This window comes from Pagrus pagrus (genome assembly GCF_965226575.1).
Source record: "Pagrus pagrus genome assembly, chromosome: 13".
NCBI classification, from domain to species: Eukaryota; Metazoa; Chordata; class Actinopteri; order Spariformes; family Sparidae; genus Pagrus; species Pagrus pagrus.
Window position 1 is genome coordinate 30,457,899 of NC_140197.1, and position 16,680 is coordinate 30,474,578.

At 44.6% G+C, this 16,680-nt stretch overlaps 3 protein-coding genes across 3 annotated transcripts; 2 read left to right on the top strand and 1 right to left on the bottom strand.

Annotated features, from left to right (window-relative positions):
* Window positions 1–1,175: 1,175 nt before the first annotated feature.
* On the bottom strand, window positions 1,176–10,999 carry dcp2 (decapping mRNA 2). The gene is made up of 2 exons (XM_084370363.1): window positions 10,946–10,999; window positions 1,176–4,188 (listed from the first exon to the last, which is right to left on the bottom strand). Exon 2 carries the CDS (start codon window positions 3,948–3,950, stop codon window positions 2,844–2,846), a length of 1,107 nt encoding a protein of 368 aa, XP_084226489.1. The 5' UTR covers window positions 3,951–4,188; window positions 10,946–10,999; the 3' UTR covers window positions 1,176–2,843.
* On the top strand, window positions 5,150–9,960 carry cdipt (CDP-diacylglycerol--inositol 3-phosphatidyltransferase (phosphatidylinositol synthase)). Its single transcript, XM_084370364.1, has 6 exons — window positions 5,150–5,341; window positions 6,174–6,308; window positions 6,563–6,716; window positions 7,069–7,150; window positions 7,254–7,335; window positions 7,450–9,960. Exons 1-6 carry the CDS (start codon window positions 5,299–5,301, stop codon window positions 7,590–7,592), a joined length of 639 nt encoding a protein of 212 aa, XP_084226490.1. The 5' UTR covers window positions 5,150–5,298; the 3' UTR covers window positions 7,593–9,960.
* A 127-nt stretch (window positions 11,000–11,126) lies between the features above and the next one.
* On the top strand, window positions 11,127–16,671 carry maza (MYC-associated zinc finger protein a (purine-binding transcription factor)). Its single transcript, XM_084370362.1, has 7 exons — window positions 11,127–11,792; window positions 13,413–13,563; window positions 14,442–14,830; window positions 14,955–15,211; window positions 15,377–15,440; window positions 16,035–16,206; window positions 16,337–16,671. Exons 1-7 carry the CDS (start codon window positions 11,760–11,762, stop codon window positions 16,660–16,662), a joined length of 1,392 nt encoding a protein of 463 aa, XP_084226488.1. The 5' UTR covers window positions 11,127–11,759; the 3' UTR covers window positions 16,663–16,671.
* Window positions 16,672–16,680: the final 9 nt, after the last annotated feature.

Consider the following 16,680-nt stretch of genomic DNA (forward strand, 5'->3'; position numbering starts at 1 on the left):
GGTTTGTTTTTATTGGGTGTGATGGTGGAGAGTAACTAAGTATTTACTCAAGTACTGTAATTAAAGGAGCAGTTCGCCCCCATGCTGATGGACCAAAACTTTTCTGGATGACGACATGACTCCATAAGTCCATTTAGAAATCCTCCACAAAGACGCTCCTCACTTGTGCAGAACTTGACTTAGAAACATCATGTTTCCTCAGTATCACAGTGATCCAGTGATAGTTGTCTGCACGTCCACAGGTCCACTGCTAACAGGAAGTGCTAACAGCTGATTCTGCAAAGTTTTAATGGAGGTTTTTTTTCTTTTTTTTTTCCGTTTTAAATCATCTCCAGCTGCTTCAGGTGTTCAGCAGAACGCTGCAACTCTGTTTTACTGTGAAGCTCCAGAAATGTTTGTGGACTACGAGACTTCACCTGACTTTATATCATCAGGAGGAGACGATGGCTGAGCCTGACTTTATATCATCAGGAGGAGACGATGACTGAGCCTGACTTTATATCATCAGGAGGAGACGATGACTGAGCCTGACTTTATATCATCAGGAGGAGAAGATGACTGAGCCTGACTTTATATCATCAGGAGGAGACGGTGACTGAGCCTGACTTTATATCATCAGGAGGAGACGATGACTGAGCCTGACTTTATATCGTCAGGAGGAGACGATGGCTGAGCCTGACTTTATATCATCAGGAGGAGACGATGACTGAGCCTGACTTTATATCATCAGGAGGAGACGATGACTGAGCCTGACTTTATATCATCAGGAGGAGACGATGGCTGAGCCTGACTTTATATCATCAGGAGGAGACGATGACTGAGCCTGACTTTATATCATCAGGAGGAGACGATGACTGAGCCTGACTTTATATCATCAGGAGGAGACGATGACTGAGCCTGACTTTATATCATCAGGAGGAGACGATGGCTGAGCCTGACTTTATATCATCAGGAGGAGACGATGACTGAGCCTGACTTTATATCATCAGGAGGAGACGATGGCTGAGCCTGACTTTATATCATCAGGAGTAGATGATGGCTGAGTTTACATTTTGGGTGAACTGCTCCTTTAAGTTTATCCAATTCATACTTCTGTACTTTTTACTGAACTACATTTATTTAATTAATTTTTTTTATGTTTCTGTGATAGAAAGTTGAGTCGCACACTTTTTTTATTTTAGTGAAAAACTTTATTTCATTGAAGCGAAAGAATCAACTGGAGTTCAACATGTGAAACAACAACAACAACAACACAACCACAACACAAACAAACCGACTGACACCTCAGTGACACACGGAGCTGCAGCGACCATCAGCAAACATCCTGATCAGTTATTGATCATCAAAACTCTGACGTCAGCGTCTTAAACATTCACACTGACAGTTTGTCAATCAACTTTCATTTTTATTTTTGGTGTAACGATTTCATTTTCAGTATCGGCGTCTTTCATCTTCCACACAACAGATCAATACTCCACCACCTCCAACAATCCTGGATCGTATCTGCATTATCTTTAAACTGAAGCCGATAACACTCAGAACAAGAACAGTTTCAGGACCCAGTGTGAAGACTGAAGGAACCGATCGACATCTTAATCATTACATCTTAAAATCAATATATTTGATCAATTTAAAGGACTAGTTCACAACGCTTCACTGTCACCTGAGGACTTTTCATTTTCTTAATTTTAAAAGACACATTTTTAGCCGCCGACAGAGTGAAGCATGAATTTAGACAATCAGAGATGAAAAGTAAAAATGATGCTGAAGATGTGAGAAGTAGAGCAGCAACGATCGATCGATCGATCGATTGGTCGGTCGGTCGTCAGCTACTGAAACAAAAAGTCAAATTCTCTGATATCAGTTTTCTGGTTTCTTTCTGAAGACGAAACACTGATCGACATTTTATAGATCGAACAGCTGATCGATCGATCCAGAAGATAATCGTTAGCTGGTCTTTTTTTACACCTGTGACCATATTTTTAAGATTCTTGAGCGTTTTAATTCAATATTTGACTTTTCATTCAACATGCGTGCATTAAAATTGGTAAATGAATTTAGAAATGTTACATCGCAGCTTCCACATGTTCCCGATCATGTTGTGTGTGAATACAGCAGGTCCGCCCAACGTGGGGCCCGCGGACCAGAGTCGGGCCGTCACAGGTTTGAGTCCAGAAAAACATAAAAATAAAGAATCGCTGTTTTTCTTCTGATTTATTTTCATGAGGTAAAAACGCTCTTTAAATACGTGAGATCCCGATCAGGAAGTCAGTCAATTAAGGTAAGTACGGAAGCCCGGAGGGACAAAAAGGAAATTTAGATTACCCTGAGAAAACATCAGCTTTTGGAATGGATCCCTTCAGTTTGTCTTTTGTCCTCTCGGGGCCTCCGTACTGAGCTCCGTGCAGCCATGTTGCATCTTATCAAAACATTATACGAGGTGCTTTGTTTTGGTCCAACGATGAGCTCCGGTTCTGGTCGTCTGAGGGGAAAAGTTTGGGCCAACGACCGATCGATCAATCGGGAAAATGATCAACAACGAACAGCGAAGCTTTAGTGATGCGTTCACTGTTCGTTGTAAATGTGCGTTCACGATGAACAAGGCAAGAAAAAAGGCAAAATTAAAGAATTAAAAGATTCACGAAGAGTCGAACGATCACGTTTGTGTCACGTTTCTCACTTTCACTGAAAAATCTGTTAAAATCGTGACGAAGTGACTTTTTCTAACGTCTGGAAACAAACTGACAAACAAACTGCAGCTTCTGATGTGGATGATGTTTGGATGATGTTTGGATGATGTATCGATGAGTCGTGCAGCTCCGGTCCGGACGGTATCAGGAGGTTCAGAAGTCGAAACACTTCATGATGGCGTCTCTGTCGAACTTGAAGTTGAGGAAAGTCTTGGAGGAGAAGCTCTGCAGGTCTCGGTCGAAGCTGTCCTGCAGCCGGCGCGGTTGGATCCTCTTGTCGTCCTTCTTCAGCTGCTGGCCGCCGGAGCCGTTGTTGTTCTTGACGTGAGGAGAGTCCTGACTTCTCCTCTCGTTCCCTCTCAGCTCGTACTGACCCACGGTCCGGCCCGGCTTCTGTTTGCTCCAGGCCTCTCCCGGGATCACCTCGGTCCCGGTGAGTCTGCGTGACTTGGACCGGCTGTCTGCGGGTTTTCCCGGAGTGTTGGTGAAGTCCTCGTCGCTGTCCGTGGACTCTCCTCTCAGCCGGCTGATCCACTCCCTCAGAGGCCTTATGAACGGGATCGCCATGAAGAACCGGTTCGGGGCCAGACCCAGCTTGGACTTGGGGGTCATGTCGTTCCGGTGACACGGCAGCTTCTCGATAGGAAACCACTCGATGTTCCGGATCTCCTTCCGGGTTTTGGGGTTGAACTTGGTGTCCTTGGACACTCCCGGGATGATGTAGAGCCGGACCAGCTGGTCGGTGATCTTCTGCTCGATGTACCGGTCTTTACTGATGCGGTTCTTGATATCGAAGCCGGTCTCCTCCATCACCTCCCGCACCGCGCAGTCATGCGGAGCCTCGTCCTCGTTCACCTTCCCCTTCGGGAACCCCCAGCCGGACTTGGCCAGGTAGCCCTGGACCAGCAGCGCGTTCTCCAGAGACTCGTCCAGGATGATCGCTCCGTACGTGGGCACCCCCATCTTGTACTCCTTCCACTGCTCCAGGACCTTCTGCACGTCCTCCCCGTGCGGCAGCAGGAAGGGGCAGTGCTGGAAGACCGCCTTAGCGAAGTCCCGGATCCCGCAGTGAGGAGCTCCCGGCGTGTTCTGCATGCAGAAGTCCAGGTAGAACCAGTGGGCCAGCTCGATCTGGAAGCACACCCGGATCGCGTTGTCCCGCTCCTCGCTGGGGATGTGCAGGATGAAGCGGCTGCAGAGGTCGTCCAGGACCCCGGTGGGGATCTCCGGTCTCTTTGTGTCCATGTTGGAGGAAAACATCCCGACTTCCCTTCAGAACATCCGCACACAGACTCACAAGGCCCCGCAGAGGAGAGCTACTCCCGCATGTGAGACTCAGCGGCTTCGGTTCTGATCCAGAAACTTTCTCCTGCGACCAAAACAAACCGACAAGTCCGCTCTGCTTCCGGTAAACCCCGCTGCATGCTGGGAGGGAGCTCACATGACGTCACGACCCAACCGGGGCTGCGGCTGCGCTGTGGACGCTGGCGTCATCAAGCTGGACAGAAACAGGAAACACAGACCGGAATATATATTTGGTCTTAAAATAAAAGCACAACTTGAAAATGTTTGTTTTTTTCCCCCTTGTTTTTATTTTATTTCACATTCTATCTTATTTTTGTATTTTGTTTATTTTTTTATTTAAAAATGTTTTGTTTTATTTTATTTTATTTTATTTCATATTTTATTATTTTGTTTTATTTTATTAGACTTACTCTACATGTCTGATGTGAGCAGAATGCCAAACACACAAGAAATTTAAAAAAATATTTAAAAAAATATTATTAAAACAAATTATAAAACTATATATAATGAAAACATCAAGTTAAATAAAGACATTAGATAAAATATTTCCATTAACAGCCTTTTTCTTGTGCAATATTTAACTGACAGTAAGTACAGTTCACACTTTTTATGAAAAACTGAGAATAGAGAAGTTTTTTGTTGGCAAACCTAGCTGAAATAATGATCATAATAATAATAAGAAGAAGAAGAAGAAGAAGAATTAGGTTGATGGTGTAGGCTTTGTAAGCTTGTTTCTTCTTCTTATTGCATTTTTTTAAAACAAACAGAACATATTTATAAGGTAACGTAAAATCATCTATAAATGTAACATGTAACTCGGTCACAGAAAAATAAACAGTGTTTGAAGTATTCAGTAAAGGTACTAATACCACACTGTAACAATACTCTGTAACTCTGCAAAGTCCTGAATTAAAAAATGTAACTTAATTAAAAGTATATAAGTACAATTAGAAAAAAATGTGCCCACGTATTAAAAGTAGACATACTGACTGCGGCAAAAAACGATTCAGCAGAAATAAGATGAAGACACTGTGCCACGTATTGAAAGATCTCATTGATAATATTTGATCAGATTCAGTTACACTAACGCGATCAGGATGACGCTTTTATTCTGAAATCCACCGGAAGTTGTGCTGTTGTTGTGGTCTGAGAACTGACGCTTGACTGTTAGCTGCTGTGAGGAAGTCGTCTCTGAAACAAACCTTCAGGCTGCTGCGGTTCGTCTGAGAGGACGGGTCCAACACACGGAACCGAAACAAGAAGACGACGAGTTTCCACCACAGAACCTCCCCGAACATCCAACATGGCGCAGGACAACATTTTCCTCTTCGTTCCCAATTTAATCGGTGAGTTATTACCGCCGCTGCTAACAGGGAGCTAGCTTAGCTTTAGCCTTCGTTCAGTGGATGCTGCTGAGAGAACAGTGTCACACCAAACTCCATTCAAAAAAGTGACAAATATAGCGATTAGATCAAACACATTTAACTTGTGTCTATCTACATATGTGTTTTTAAATCTGGTTCTTTTTCCTCTGATTTACGTTTCCATCAGTGTGAACTATTGAACACTTAGAGAAGTTCAGGCCTCTGAATCCTTCAAATACAATAAAATAACAGACAATCTTTGGCAGCTCATCACCAAAAACTATGACAAGAGACAGAAGGAGACTTTTATTTATGGGGGTCACAAATCAAAAGGTTTGGGGGAAAACTGCTCCAACTAATCCCACAATTATTCACCTGCTAACTGTTTCAACTAACCATGAAAGAAAAGAATCAGCATCACACAATTAATCTACTTTGTTGTTTGTTGTCAAAGTCCTGACAGTAATGTCATAACAACGCACACGGCAGGATGCACAATGACGTGAACAGACAACAGACAACAAAACCAAGTGCAATAAAAAATATATAGTCAAAAATAGACGCTCTTTTCCTGATGTTTATCCCAACATCAGGGTTTGAACAGAAAGTTTAATGTGAAAATGAAACTTTGTTCATTTACATCTTTATCACAGACAGCAGAGAGCTGACAGGAAGTGCAGCCTTAAACTGTCATGGCGGTTTCAAACTTGCCGCCCTTCATCTCTATTCTCTCACTTCCTGTCTGTTTATTGAAGGCAGAATAATCCTTTACTACACACATCATCCAGGTGTGACTTGTCATCTGTACCTGCAGGTTACGCCCGTGTTGTTCTGGCCTTCATCGCCTTCTACCTGATGCCCTGCTGCCCGTGGCCCGCCACCTTCTGCTACCTGCTCAGCGGTCTGCTCGACGCTTTCGACGGCCACGCTGCCCGGGCGCTCAACCAGTGTACGTATCTGGAGAGGCTCATCTAGTATATATTTGTATACATGTTAATATTCTGCTTTATTTTCTCATGGAACCCAGCCGACAGTGTTGTGTATCTGTACAAGGAGAAAACTGTCATTTACTAAAGAAACGTGTGGAAATATTCCAGCAGTTTGTGATAGTTTATGAGTTAAACCTGCTAAAACCGTGCTGAGAATGAACAGCCGAGTTTCTCAGATAAAATTAATCTGACTTTCTGCATTTTTTACTTTCAGCCACCAAGTTTGGCGCGATGTTGGACATGCTGACAGACCGCTGTGCCACCATGTGTCTGCTGGTCAACCTGTCCCTGCTCTACCCCTCCTACACCTTCCTGTTCCAGGTCAGCATGTGTCTGGACATCGCCAGCCACTGGCTGCACCTGCACAGGTACATCATCAGTGTTCCCGCAGTTCCACACGTGATTTTAAGAGTTGTTTCATGAGCAGAAAGTTAACAATCTTTGTGAAACGGCTACGACAGATTCTGAATCATCGGTGCCTTCTTGTAAATTCAGCAAATGTTCTACATGAACTTCTATGTCTTTGTGTAAAAACATGGAGTCTGTTTGTCTGAATATAGAGCAGGAAGTGAGATCTGATCACAGGTGGTCGCTCAGGATGGATGTTAACACCAGGTCTGATGAGGGCCTTATATGTGCACGTGTTGGCTCCGAGGACAAGAACTAAAAATACAGCTAGAACCGTGAGAACCAGCTCTCATCATGTTTTTTCTTTCTCAGCTCAACAATTCAGGGATCAGCCAGTCACAAGACTATCGACCTCTCCGGCAACCCCATCCTCCGTATCTACTACACATCCAAGGTGAAGAACACACACACACACACACACACACACACACACACACTGAACCTCTGTTAATGTCAGCGTCAGTAGAAAAGCTGACTGAATGTTTGTTCTCCTGCAGCCGGTGCTGTTTGTGATGTGCGCTGGGAACGAGCTCTTCTTCTGTCTGCTCTACCTCTTCTATCACATCGAGGAGCCTGCAGGTGAGATGTTCCTCCTCTTCACGTGACGTCCAAACGTCTCAGAGGCTTTAAAGTAAACCCATCCACTGTGAGCGGCTCGTGGTAATGAGTTGTGTTGTGTTGTGTGTGCTGCAGCGTGGCTCTACTGGCTGCAGGGTCTCTGCGGGATCATCTGCCTGCTCAAGTCTGGCATCAGCCTCCTGCACCTCATCACCGCCTCCCAGAACATGGCCGCCCTCGACACCGCCGAGCGAGAGAAGAACACGAAGACGCAGTGAGAGAGAAGCGGGCGAGAGCTTCAGCTACAGATCCACCATGTTTTTATGTTTTATTTATCTTTATTTTAGGGGTAACGGTAGACTTCATACACTTGAACCAAGGTGACTTAAATAAGACGTGAATCAGCGAGAACACACTTCAGTTTGTCACAAAACATCAGAGAGGAAGACGGAAGATTTATGACCAGATGTGACAAAATTAAATTTCCAAGCCGGCAGCAAAACTTCACAAGCTTCATTTATTTCAGAAGCCTCAGCAGAAAAGTCTCTGTAGCATTTTCATCTACTCCGTTTATAATAATCATGAAGATGTTTCACGGTCAGACGTGTGGAGTTAACCGTCACACAGCTCAGACAGAGGGACCACATCCACTCTGGTTTCAGCTGCTCCTGTTTTAAGGGCCCAGTTTGTTCAGTCAAAGTGAAAAAGACAATCAGACGAACACAAATATCAAAGTTATTCAGAAATGTGTTCGTAGATGTTGTTTACAGTGAAGCCAGATTAAACACTGTTGTGGGATTAAAGCAACACAATCTCCAGAATAAAGTCAGATACGTTTCTGTAAAACCACAGATAAATTCAAACTGAACGTTTCTTCATGTCGCAACTTTAAGTTTGTTTAGGTTGAATTTTCTGTTTCTCTCGTCACAACTCTGTGATTACGCTCTGGTTAGCTTTAGGCACAAAAACAGTTGGTAAAGGTTAAAAAAACATCAGGTTTGGCCTGAAATACCGATCACAGATGGAAATGTCTGCAGGTCTCCGTTAAAAAACACACAAACAGTGAAAGTCAGCTGATGAGCATATAATGTGAACGTGATGACACGTTTGGTACAAATATCAAGCTGGGACGTATCTGTGGTTTGCTGACATGATATCCTGGTGATGCGGCTGGATTAACAGCAAGTCAGCAGAAGTTAGAAAATCAATATTACCGTCGGTGTTTGGATATTTGGGTGTTGGAAATCAGAAGAAATCACAGTGATCTGTAGAGTTAAGATAAAAACATGACAGATGATCTCTGAGTTTGACGTGTTTTATCTGAACTGTCACGCTGACGGCCTTCATGTCTTTATTAATGATGAATAAATCTTAAATAATGCTCAATTTATCAGTTAGAAATCTGCCGAAACACAAAAACTCACTGGCTCCATCTTCTGTGATGTGAGATTCTTCTCATCTTTGAGCTCTGGACAGTTGCTCAGACAAAACCATTTAAATATTTCATGTTTTTTGGACCAAATATTGAACAGAGAAATTAATCTACAGATGAAACGATGAAGAAAATAATGGTGAGTCAGATTTTGGTCCCGAGGTCGTCATCCTCTTCAGGATCGCCCCGACTCAGCCTGACACTAAAGTGTTTCTGATTCCTGGTTTCTCACTGATGACTGATATTTATAAAAGATTTATTGACCAGCTGTCAGTTTACTGACACGTCGGACCTGAACTGATTCATTCAAACCAACTGTTGTAATGTTTTTGGACAAAATGGCCGCTGCGTCTTCGTCTCCTGCCGGGTGGAAGAATGAACAGAACGCGTAAAAACAATGAAATTGTGTCCCTGAAATCAAAACCAACCATAAAACTGAAGCTTCGATCACTTTATTCAGACGTCTTTTTGTTCTTGTTAAGAAAAAGTTCACCTTTCCTTTTTTACTTTATTTTCTTTAAATGGTTAAGATGAACTTGTGTCCCTGAAAGCGTCGACAGACCAAAACACTGAAGCTTTCTTTGTTTATTCAGACGTCTTTTTGTTCTTATTCACAATCTTTTACTCGTTGTTTGTTTGTAACGAAGCACTTAGTAGAAGACGTTGAAATATGCTCAAATATTCCTTTTGTGACGTCCGAGCCACTATTTTTTGCTGTTGTTGTTGATTTCTTGAGATTCCTGCTCGTATTTCGGTGCGGTTGAAGCGGTGATAGTCACATTAGAGGGATTTTGCCTATTTGACATTTATGATGCTGTTTTATTTTGTGGTAGACGAGACGTGTTTCCTGTTTGTTTTAGTCACTTAGAAACAAATAGAGAGTTATGCAGGTCATAAGTTATACCTCACGTGAAGAGCACCAAGTATTCTGGTTTATCGTTTTACATTTTAACGTCACACGTTTTTGTGCTGCTTATGGACGACTGTAAAGACAAGTGTCGACGCAAAGTGTGTGAAAAGTGTTAACATACAGATTTGCCTCTTTTTCCTAGAATGTATTATTATGAATTATAAATGTATATCAACAGCAAAGCCAAGTCTTATATTGTATTTAAGACACCAATTGTTGTAATTAATATATTTGATGGTTATTTTGTTTGAAGTGGTTTGAATTTACTGTAAAAGCAGCTACAAAATAAAGAAAATGAAAAACACATTTGTTTTTTTTTTGTTTCTGCAGGTGTGTGTCTGTCAGCAGTGTCAGTGTCCCGTCCTGATGTTAATTAAACCCTCTGAGACATAAACAGTAACTGTTTCCAGGATGTCTCCACTAATGAGATCGGTTTTATTATTGTAAACATTGTAAACCTCTGAAGAAACTTAGACAGATGTTCAGCTTCATGTGTATGAGGGGTCGAAATAACAAATTAACTGATAGAAATGGTTTAATTTCACATGCATAGAAAATATGTGAAATTAAAAATAGAGGGCGAAAAATGGATTTGAAATGTGAAAAAATTACATCACATTTGTTTTATTGTTGTTTTTTTATGGCATTTTGTATTTTGTATGTGATTGTAAAATTAAATTATGTGTATATGTATATGCATTAAAAATATGTATTTTCCTGCTTTCCATAGATTCATGTCCTCCAATATTATGAACAAATTCTCATTTAATTTACCCTCAAAATAATATAGACCAAGTCCAACTTCAGCTTCTGTCACATAATGAAAAAGTTTAGCTTTTCTTAAACAGGACACTGCTCGGTGTTTACATGCATGCCGAATTTATGAGCGACTATTACTGAATACAATAAAACATCGTTGGCCCTCTTAGTATTATTTTAACTGTGGGCGTAAAGCAAGCGTCGTGAAATGTAAGATTTTGTGAATGGAGTTTGGCGTGCCTTTCCGTCTGGCCCACCGAAGAATGGACGTCATGCGGACCGAGGTTAGATCCAGCTGTTGCACTTGCGCGCATCGTTACCTTTAAGATGCTGGAGGATAAAGCCTTGATTTAGCTAAACCCGACACCATTTTAGCTAAGAGTTCGGTGCGTCTGCTGCGCGAGGTCCGGACGACCCGCCGTGGGCTCGCAGCGGTACCGACGGACTCTCTCTCTCTCGAAGGCGACGCGGGGAGAAATAACGGCCGAGCTGATTCCATAAATGTCGGATTTCATTATTTGTCGGCCTACCGTGAAGAGGCGGCGGCGGCGGGGGCGAGAGGGACGGCACGAGACGAGCCGGGGTCCGCCAGGAGGGTGCATACACAAAATACTTTCCCTTTAAAGCGGAGAGGGACAGAGGGGGTGAAGAAGAGATAAAAAAAGAAAAGGAAGAAAGACCGAGAGGGAGGGAGGGCGAGAGGGAGTGAGGAGAGGGGGTGAAAAAAAGAGAAAGATGTCATCCTGTCGATTGAAACACCGAGGCGGAGCCATGGACCGCGGCCGACCAGGAGCGCTCTAGTTAGGGGACGAGCAGTACGCAACGCCGAGGCTTGGGACCCGACGCTGCGGCCTTTTTTTTTTGGAGCTATCGCAAATAAATGACTCCTGAACAGCTGCTGACTATGATTAGCACGTTTCGACTACATCCTTCTCATCTTCTGTATACAAATACTCTCTATTTTGCATGCAATTCACCAGATTTGATTACAGTAGACATAAGCAAATGATATTAAAACGCACCATTAAAGAAGCAAAGCATGATACCAACCATTTTGTCGCATTTACAAAACCATCTTGTCAGTGCCTGTTTACCGCCAACAGATCGCCATATTAATTCATAACTCATAGCAGCCTAATCCCTGATAAGTGTTGGGTATTTAAGCTAAATCTCGTCCGGTGTCATCATATATTTCCATGAATTAACCGGGCGGGAGAGCCGCGGTACAGGCCTCACATTGTGTTTTCATAGCAGCAGTTGGAGCTTTTCTTCTCGGCTCTGTTGCCCTCCTCCCTCCCCTCTTTGCTCCCCGGCCGTTAGCTCTCGGTCCCCGCAGTGTTCAGGATGGACACCTCCTGGAGTAACTTCCTCTTTCAGGTGAGTGTTAACTGAAGCTGGAGCTGCTGGCTGGTGGAGGGCACAGACGGGGGGTGTTTGACATCTGTGTGGGGTAAAGAAGGAGGGAGGGGGGCAACAAAGATGGAGCAGGTCACAGAGGGGTCAGGGAGAAGCTGGATCCGGGTTTGGTCTCCTCCAGCTGGCAGCTGTGTTACAGGTGCTCAGGAGGACATGGTCCTCTGAAGGTTTCACTCTCAGGTGGATGTTTACCTGTAACTCTCCCTCCTCCTTTAGACTTATGTTTGGAAACTTATCAATAATATAAACATTAGTTCTCTGGACCCTCGGGGGCCCCACGAGGCCCCGGGTCACTGGTTACAGTTTGGTGTAACTTGATTAATTGATTAATTTAATTTGTTTGTGAATATACACAATTAACTGACGTGACCAGGGCTCCTTCATTACTCCTGACTGTTGTGTAGAGCTGCAACTAACGATCACTGTCATTATCCATTAATCTGCAGATTGTTTTCCTGATAGATCGTTTAGTCTATAAAAAGTTTTAAAGTGACGTCTTCCAAATGCTTCTTCTGTCCAACAAACCGTTCAAAACACAAGCATGCTTCATTTATTAGACTCGGTGATACCCAGAATATTATATCACGATATTTTCCCGCCCAAAGAGAGAGGTTCAGTAATGAGCCGTAAAACCCAGATATCAGTTAGCATGTTAGCACGCCCAGTCCTCCTCTCAAAGTCTGAGCTTTTTTTTAATCGGTTTTTCGGTTAAATATCTGAAATATAAACACGTTTTGTTCTCCAACATAAAACTCATCATTAAATGTCCCACAGTTTAATTATAAAGCTCTTCATGTGTTAAAAACAGTTAGCGGTTGCTAACAAGTGTCTGAATGAGACTACAGAGGTTGTCGGGGACATTAAACGTCCTCACAGCGAACACGGAGACTCGTCTCCTCACTAGTCCGTCTTTACAGGCCCACTTTAGTTACACACTGTTCTCACTCTGACTTTACAACTTGTACATTGATCAGTTTATAGAAACCTGGATAGTAATTGTGCAGTAAGACGCTCAGTGGTGGAGACGTTTGAGTCATGTGACCGTGATGTCGTCTGTTTGTAGCCTAGCATTAGCTTTTTACTGCTACACATTTAATTTACCTTCAAACATCACAGAGTGGAGTTCATCTGTCCTCTGCTCTGATCTCTCCAGGGTCAGCCAGGTGAGAAATAACACTGTAATAAAGTCAGAGCGGTTCCTCTCAGGTGAAGAATCACACACCTGTTTCATATTCAGATCAATATTGTGAAAAATATCACTTATAACATCAAATATCACGATATTCAATATTATCTAATATCGATCCAAGTCTGTCAAGAAGCTGGAAGCAGAATTATTTTTGACATAATTGCTTTTAAAATGACTGAAATGATGAATCGAGTATCAGAGATTGATTTTGTCATGTTGTGGACCTCCAGTCTCAGCCCGCTGATCCGTCACCCTGGTGGGATCAATAAGGTGATCGGAGGAGCAAAAACATTCCTTCTGTTTTAGTTTGTATTAAAACCTGTGAAGCTGCCAGCCCGAGGCTCAGCTGTGTATCTGAGATTAATAAATATGTTCCTGTTGAATTCTGGCAGACGCCGTCGACTCAGAGCCAACCTGAGACGCCTCTTCAGTCTGAGCTGCTGCCCGAGCTGACCGGCGCCGCTCAGACTCCTCCAGCTGAGCACATCGTCACGCCGCCGTCCACCGTCGACACCGCCGCCCTGAGCGAGGAGCCGCTACCTGGTGAGAGGGGCGGGGCCTCACACTGTCACCACAGGGGCCCAACTCAGATCCACTTTGTTTACTTTTGTTGTTGTTTGTTCTCTGGACGTGTTTATGCCCCGATGGAGGGTTAGAGACGGGAGCCTGCCCGGAGGTGATGACACTTTGTATCTTCACTGAACGTGTAACATGAATATTTCTGGTGAGGATGTGAAGAGCGCTGAGAAGGCAGATATTAACTTACAACACAAACATCACTCGACATTCAGGCTGTTGGTGCCACGTTGGAACAGAATGATTTGTTTCTCCTTTCAGTGTTTTATTGACGCTTGTGTTGTTGCATATACTCAATCCAAAAACAAACTATAATCAGTGTCAGCGTTGGTTTATAACAAACAGGCTGGAATAAAAAGTGTAATCCTGATCCACATCATAAAAATACCTGTAAATATAGTTTATTTATCAATGATTTAGTTCTGTTTTCACAACTGATTCATCGTTTATTCATTTTTAAGCAAAAAAGCCAAATAGTCTCCAGCTTCAGGTTCTCTGATGTGATCACTTAATACGACCGTAAACATGTCGGTGGACTGTGGGAGGTTATAACAGACATTTTATTATTCAGAGAATTTTAAAGACAAAATGATTGATCGATAAAAAAGGAGCAGATCGATTGATTAAAAAGAAAATGTAAACGCTAACGGGGATGGCAGAAAGGGAAAGTGTAACAATAATAAGTATATTAAGGCAAATATATGGAAAATAAATATTGTTTTTTTTTATACCTCCATTAACAAACATCTGAACAACAAAATAAACGTGACCTTGATTCTCACTTTAAACTCGACTGAATTATAAAGTTTAAATCAAAGTTTATGTTTCTTCTCTGCGTCCGTCAGTCAAGCCGCTCACCAAGCCGAGCCGGCCGGCCCACATCTGCGCCACCTGCAACAAGGAGTTCAAGAACAGCTACAACCTGCGGCGGCACCAGTCGGTGCACACGGGCATCAAGATGAAGGACCGAGCCACCCGAGAGAAGGAGGAGGCGGGGAAGGTGGCCCGGGTGGAGAAGCAGATGGTTCCCCTCTCCCTCCTCCACCTCACCCTGCCCACCCAGCCTCCCCCTCCCCCCACCGCCGCCGTCCCCGACGCCCTCCCCCAGCCCGGCCAGCACGCCGACCAAGAGAGCCAGCCGGTCTCTGTGTCCATCGCCCCGGCAACCGTAACCATGGCTGCACCGCCTCAACCCATCCAGGCAGCTGTTGTGGTCGTGGGCTCCATGGAAACGGTGGGTTCATCACAGACCGTCATTAAAGGGCAGTTCAGGGTTTTTTATTCATGTGCATGCATCATGTAGAGATCTCTTCTCTTACCTGATTGGACGAAGCTTCATGACTTCTGCTGCTCCACAGAATCAGAACCCCAACCCGAACCCCAACACCAACCAGGTGAGGAAGAACCACGCCTGCGAGGCCTGCGGGAAGGCCTTCAGAGACGTCTACCACCTGAACCGCCACCGTCTGTCCCACTCGGACGAGAAGCCGTACTCCTGCCCCATCTGCCAGCAGCGCTTCAAGAGGAAAGACAGGATGAGCTACCACGTGCGCTCGCACCAGGGCGGCGTGGAGAAACCTTACATCTGTCCGCACTGCGCCAAGGCCTTCTCTCGGTACCGACCCAAATCCATGTCCTTCACACTTTTATCTCTTCACGACATCGCAGTTCTGTCTGCTACTGTTTCTTTTAAGAGGCGACCACACTGCTCATGTTCTTCTAGTGTGAAGATATTTAGTCGTCTGTAATGACCCGTTTTGTTTTTGTGGATTTTTTTCAGACCGGACCACCTCAACAGCCACGTCCGACAGGTTCACTCCACAGAGAGGCCGTTCAAGTGCACGGTAACGTCTTCATGTGTCTGCTGACTGACAGAAAACGTGTCTCCAGTGACCTCCTTCACATCAATGTGTTATATTCTTCAGTAAATTTGGTCTAAATGGTGAAATCAGCGTCTTCAAATAGCTTCAAGACGCAAACTGACACTTTTAACAAGGAAACAAACAACTTCATGTTTTCATTTAATGCTGAATTCACATGAAGCTCCAATGATTCAGAACTTGTTGTAGAAAGTGTTTCACAAAGTTAGTTCAGTTTCTCCTCATGAAATCAAATCACCTCATTTGTAAAGGGAGTCTGGTGATGTTGAGGTTACTGGTTCAGTAGTTAGTTTAAACAAACAGTGCTTTCACAGATGTTCACTGCTGACATCAGCATCTTCTTCTTCTTCTTCATCAGTTGAGTAAGTGGTCCTTCATGTGGTCCAGGACACGCTGCCTAAAGAACGAGGTCTGAGTGATCAGATCTTGCGTGTCCTCAGTGCGTCAGCTGTTTTGTAATCGTGGTTGTTTGTAGGCTGGACTTCATACCTGCCTTGTTGTCTGTCAGTCTTTGTGTCTTACTGAATGTATTCATGTTTGTCTGGTTGTTTTCTACAGACGTGCACGTCAGCGTTCGCCACGCGGGATCGTCTTCGCGCCCACCTGATCCGTCACGAGGAGAAGGTGCCGTGTCACATCTGTGGGAAGCTGCTGTCTGCCGCTTACATTACCGACCACATGAGGGTCCACAACCAGTCGCAGCACCACGCCTGTCACCTCTGCAACCGCAGTGAGTCGCAGCGACGTCACCACGTACCTCTGACCATCACACTGACACGTAGTCCTGCTGTGAACGAAACATACTCAGCCTGTGTGTGTGTGTGTGTGTGTGTGTGTGTGTGTGTGTGTGTGTGTTCCAGGCTTCACCACGCTCACCTACCTGCGTGTCCACGCTCAGAAGCATCACGGTCAGGAGTGGAAGGAGAGCGGCGGGGCGCGAGGGGGCTTCGGCGGGACGGGGGCCGGCGGCGTGCTGCTCTGCCAGCTGTGCGGCGTGCAGTGCAAGACGGCCACGCAGCTCCAGGGTCACATGGGCACCCACGCCAACCAGGGCGACCCCACCCCCGACCAGACGAGCGCGGGCCCCGTGGGCACCACCAGCGTGGCTGTCACTGTGTCCAGTGCGAGCACAGTGGGACTGCTGGTAACTGACTGCTCCAGTATCGCCCCCCAGCCCCACAGCTAGCACGCTGGACGGGCGAGG

Excerpts from the sequence above, each read along its gene's own strand:
- dcp2 (XM_084370363.1), bottom strand. The coding sequence starts at position 3,950 with ATGTTTTCCTCCAACATGGACACAAAGAGACCGGAGATCCCCACCGGG.
- cdipt (XM_084370364.1), top strand. The coding sequence starts at position 5,299 with ATGGCGCAGGACAACATTTTCCTCTTCGTTCCCAATTTAATCG. Across the intron at positions 5,342-6,173 it reads CTTCGTTCCCAATTTAATCG|GTTACGCCCGTGTTGTTCTG; the intron begins GTGAGTTATTAC and ends CTGTACCTGCAG. Across the intron at positions 6,717-7,068 it reads CACTGGCTGCACCTGCACAG|CTCAACAATTCAGGGATCAG; the intron begins GTACATCATCAG and ends TTTCTTTCTCAG.
- maza (XM_084370362.1), top strand. The coding sequence starts at position 11,760 with ATGGACACCTCCTGGAGTAACTTCCTCTTTCAG. Across the intron at positions 11,793-13,412 it reads GGAGTAACTTCCTCTTTCAG|ACGCCGTCGACTCAGAGCCA; the intron begins GTGAGTGTTAAC and ends GAATTCTGGCAG. Across the intron at positions 14,831-14,954 it reads TCGTGGGCTCCATGGAAACG|AATCAGAACCCCAACCCGAA; the intron begins GTGGGTTCATCA and ends GCTGCTCCACAG.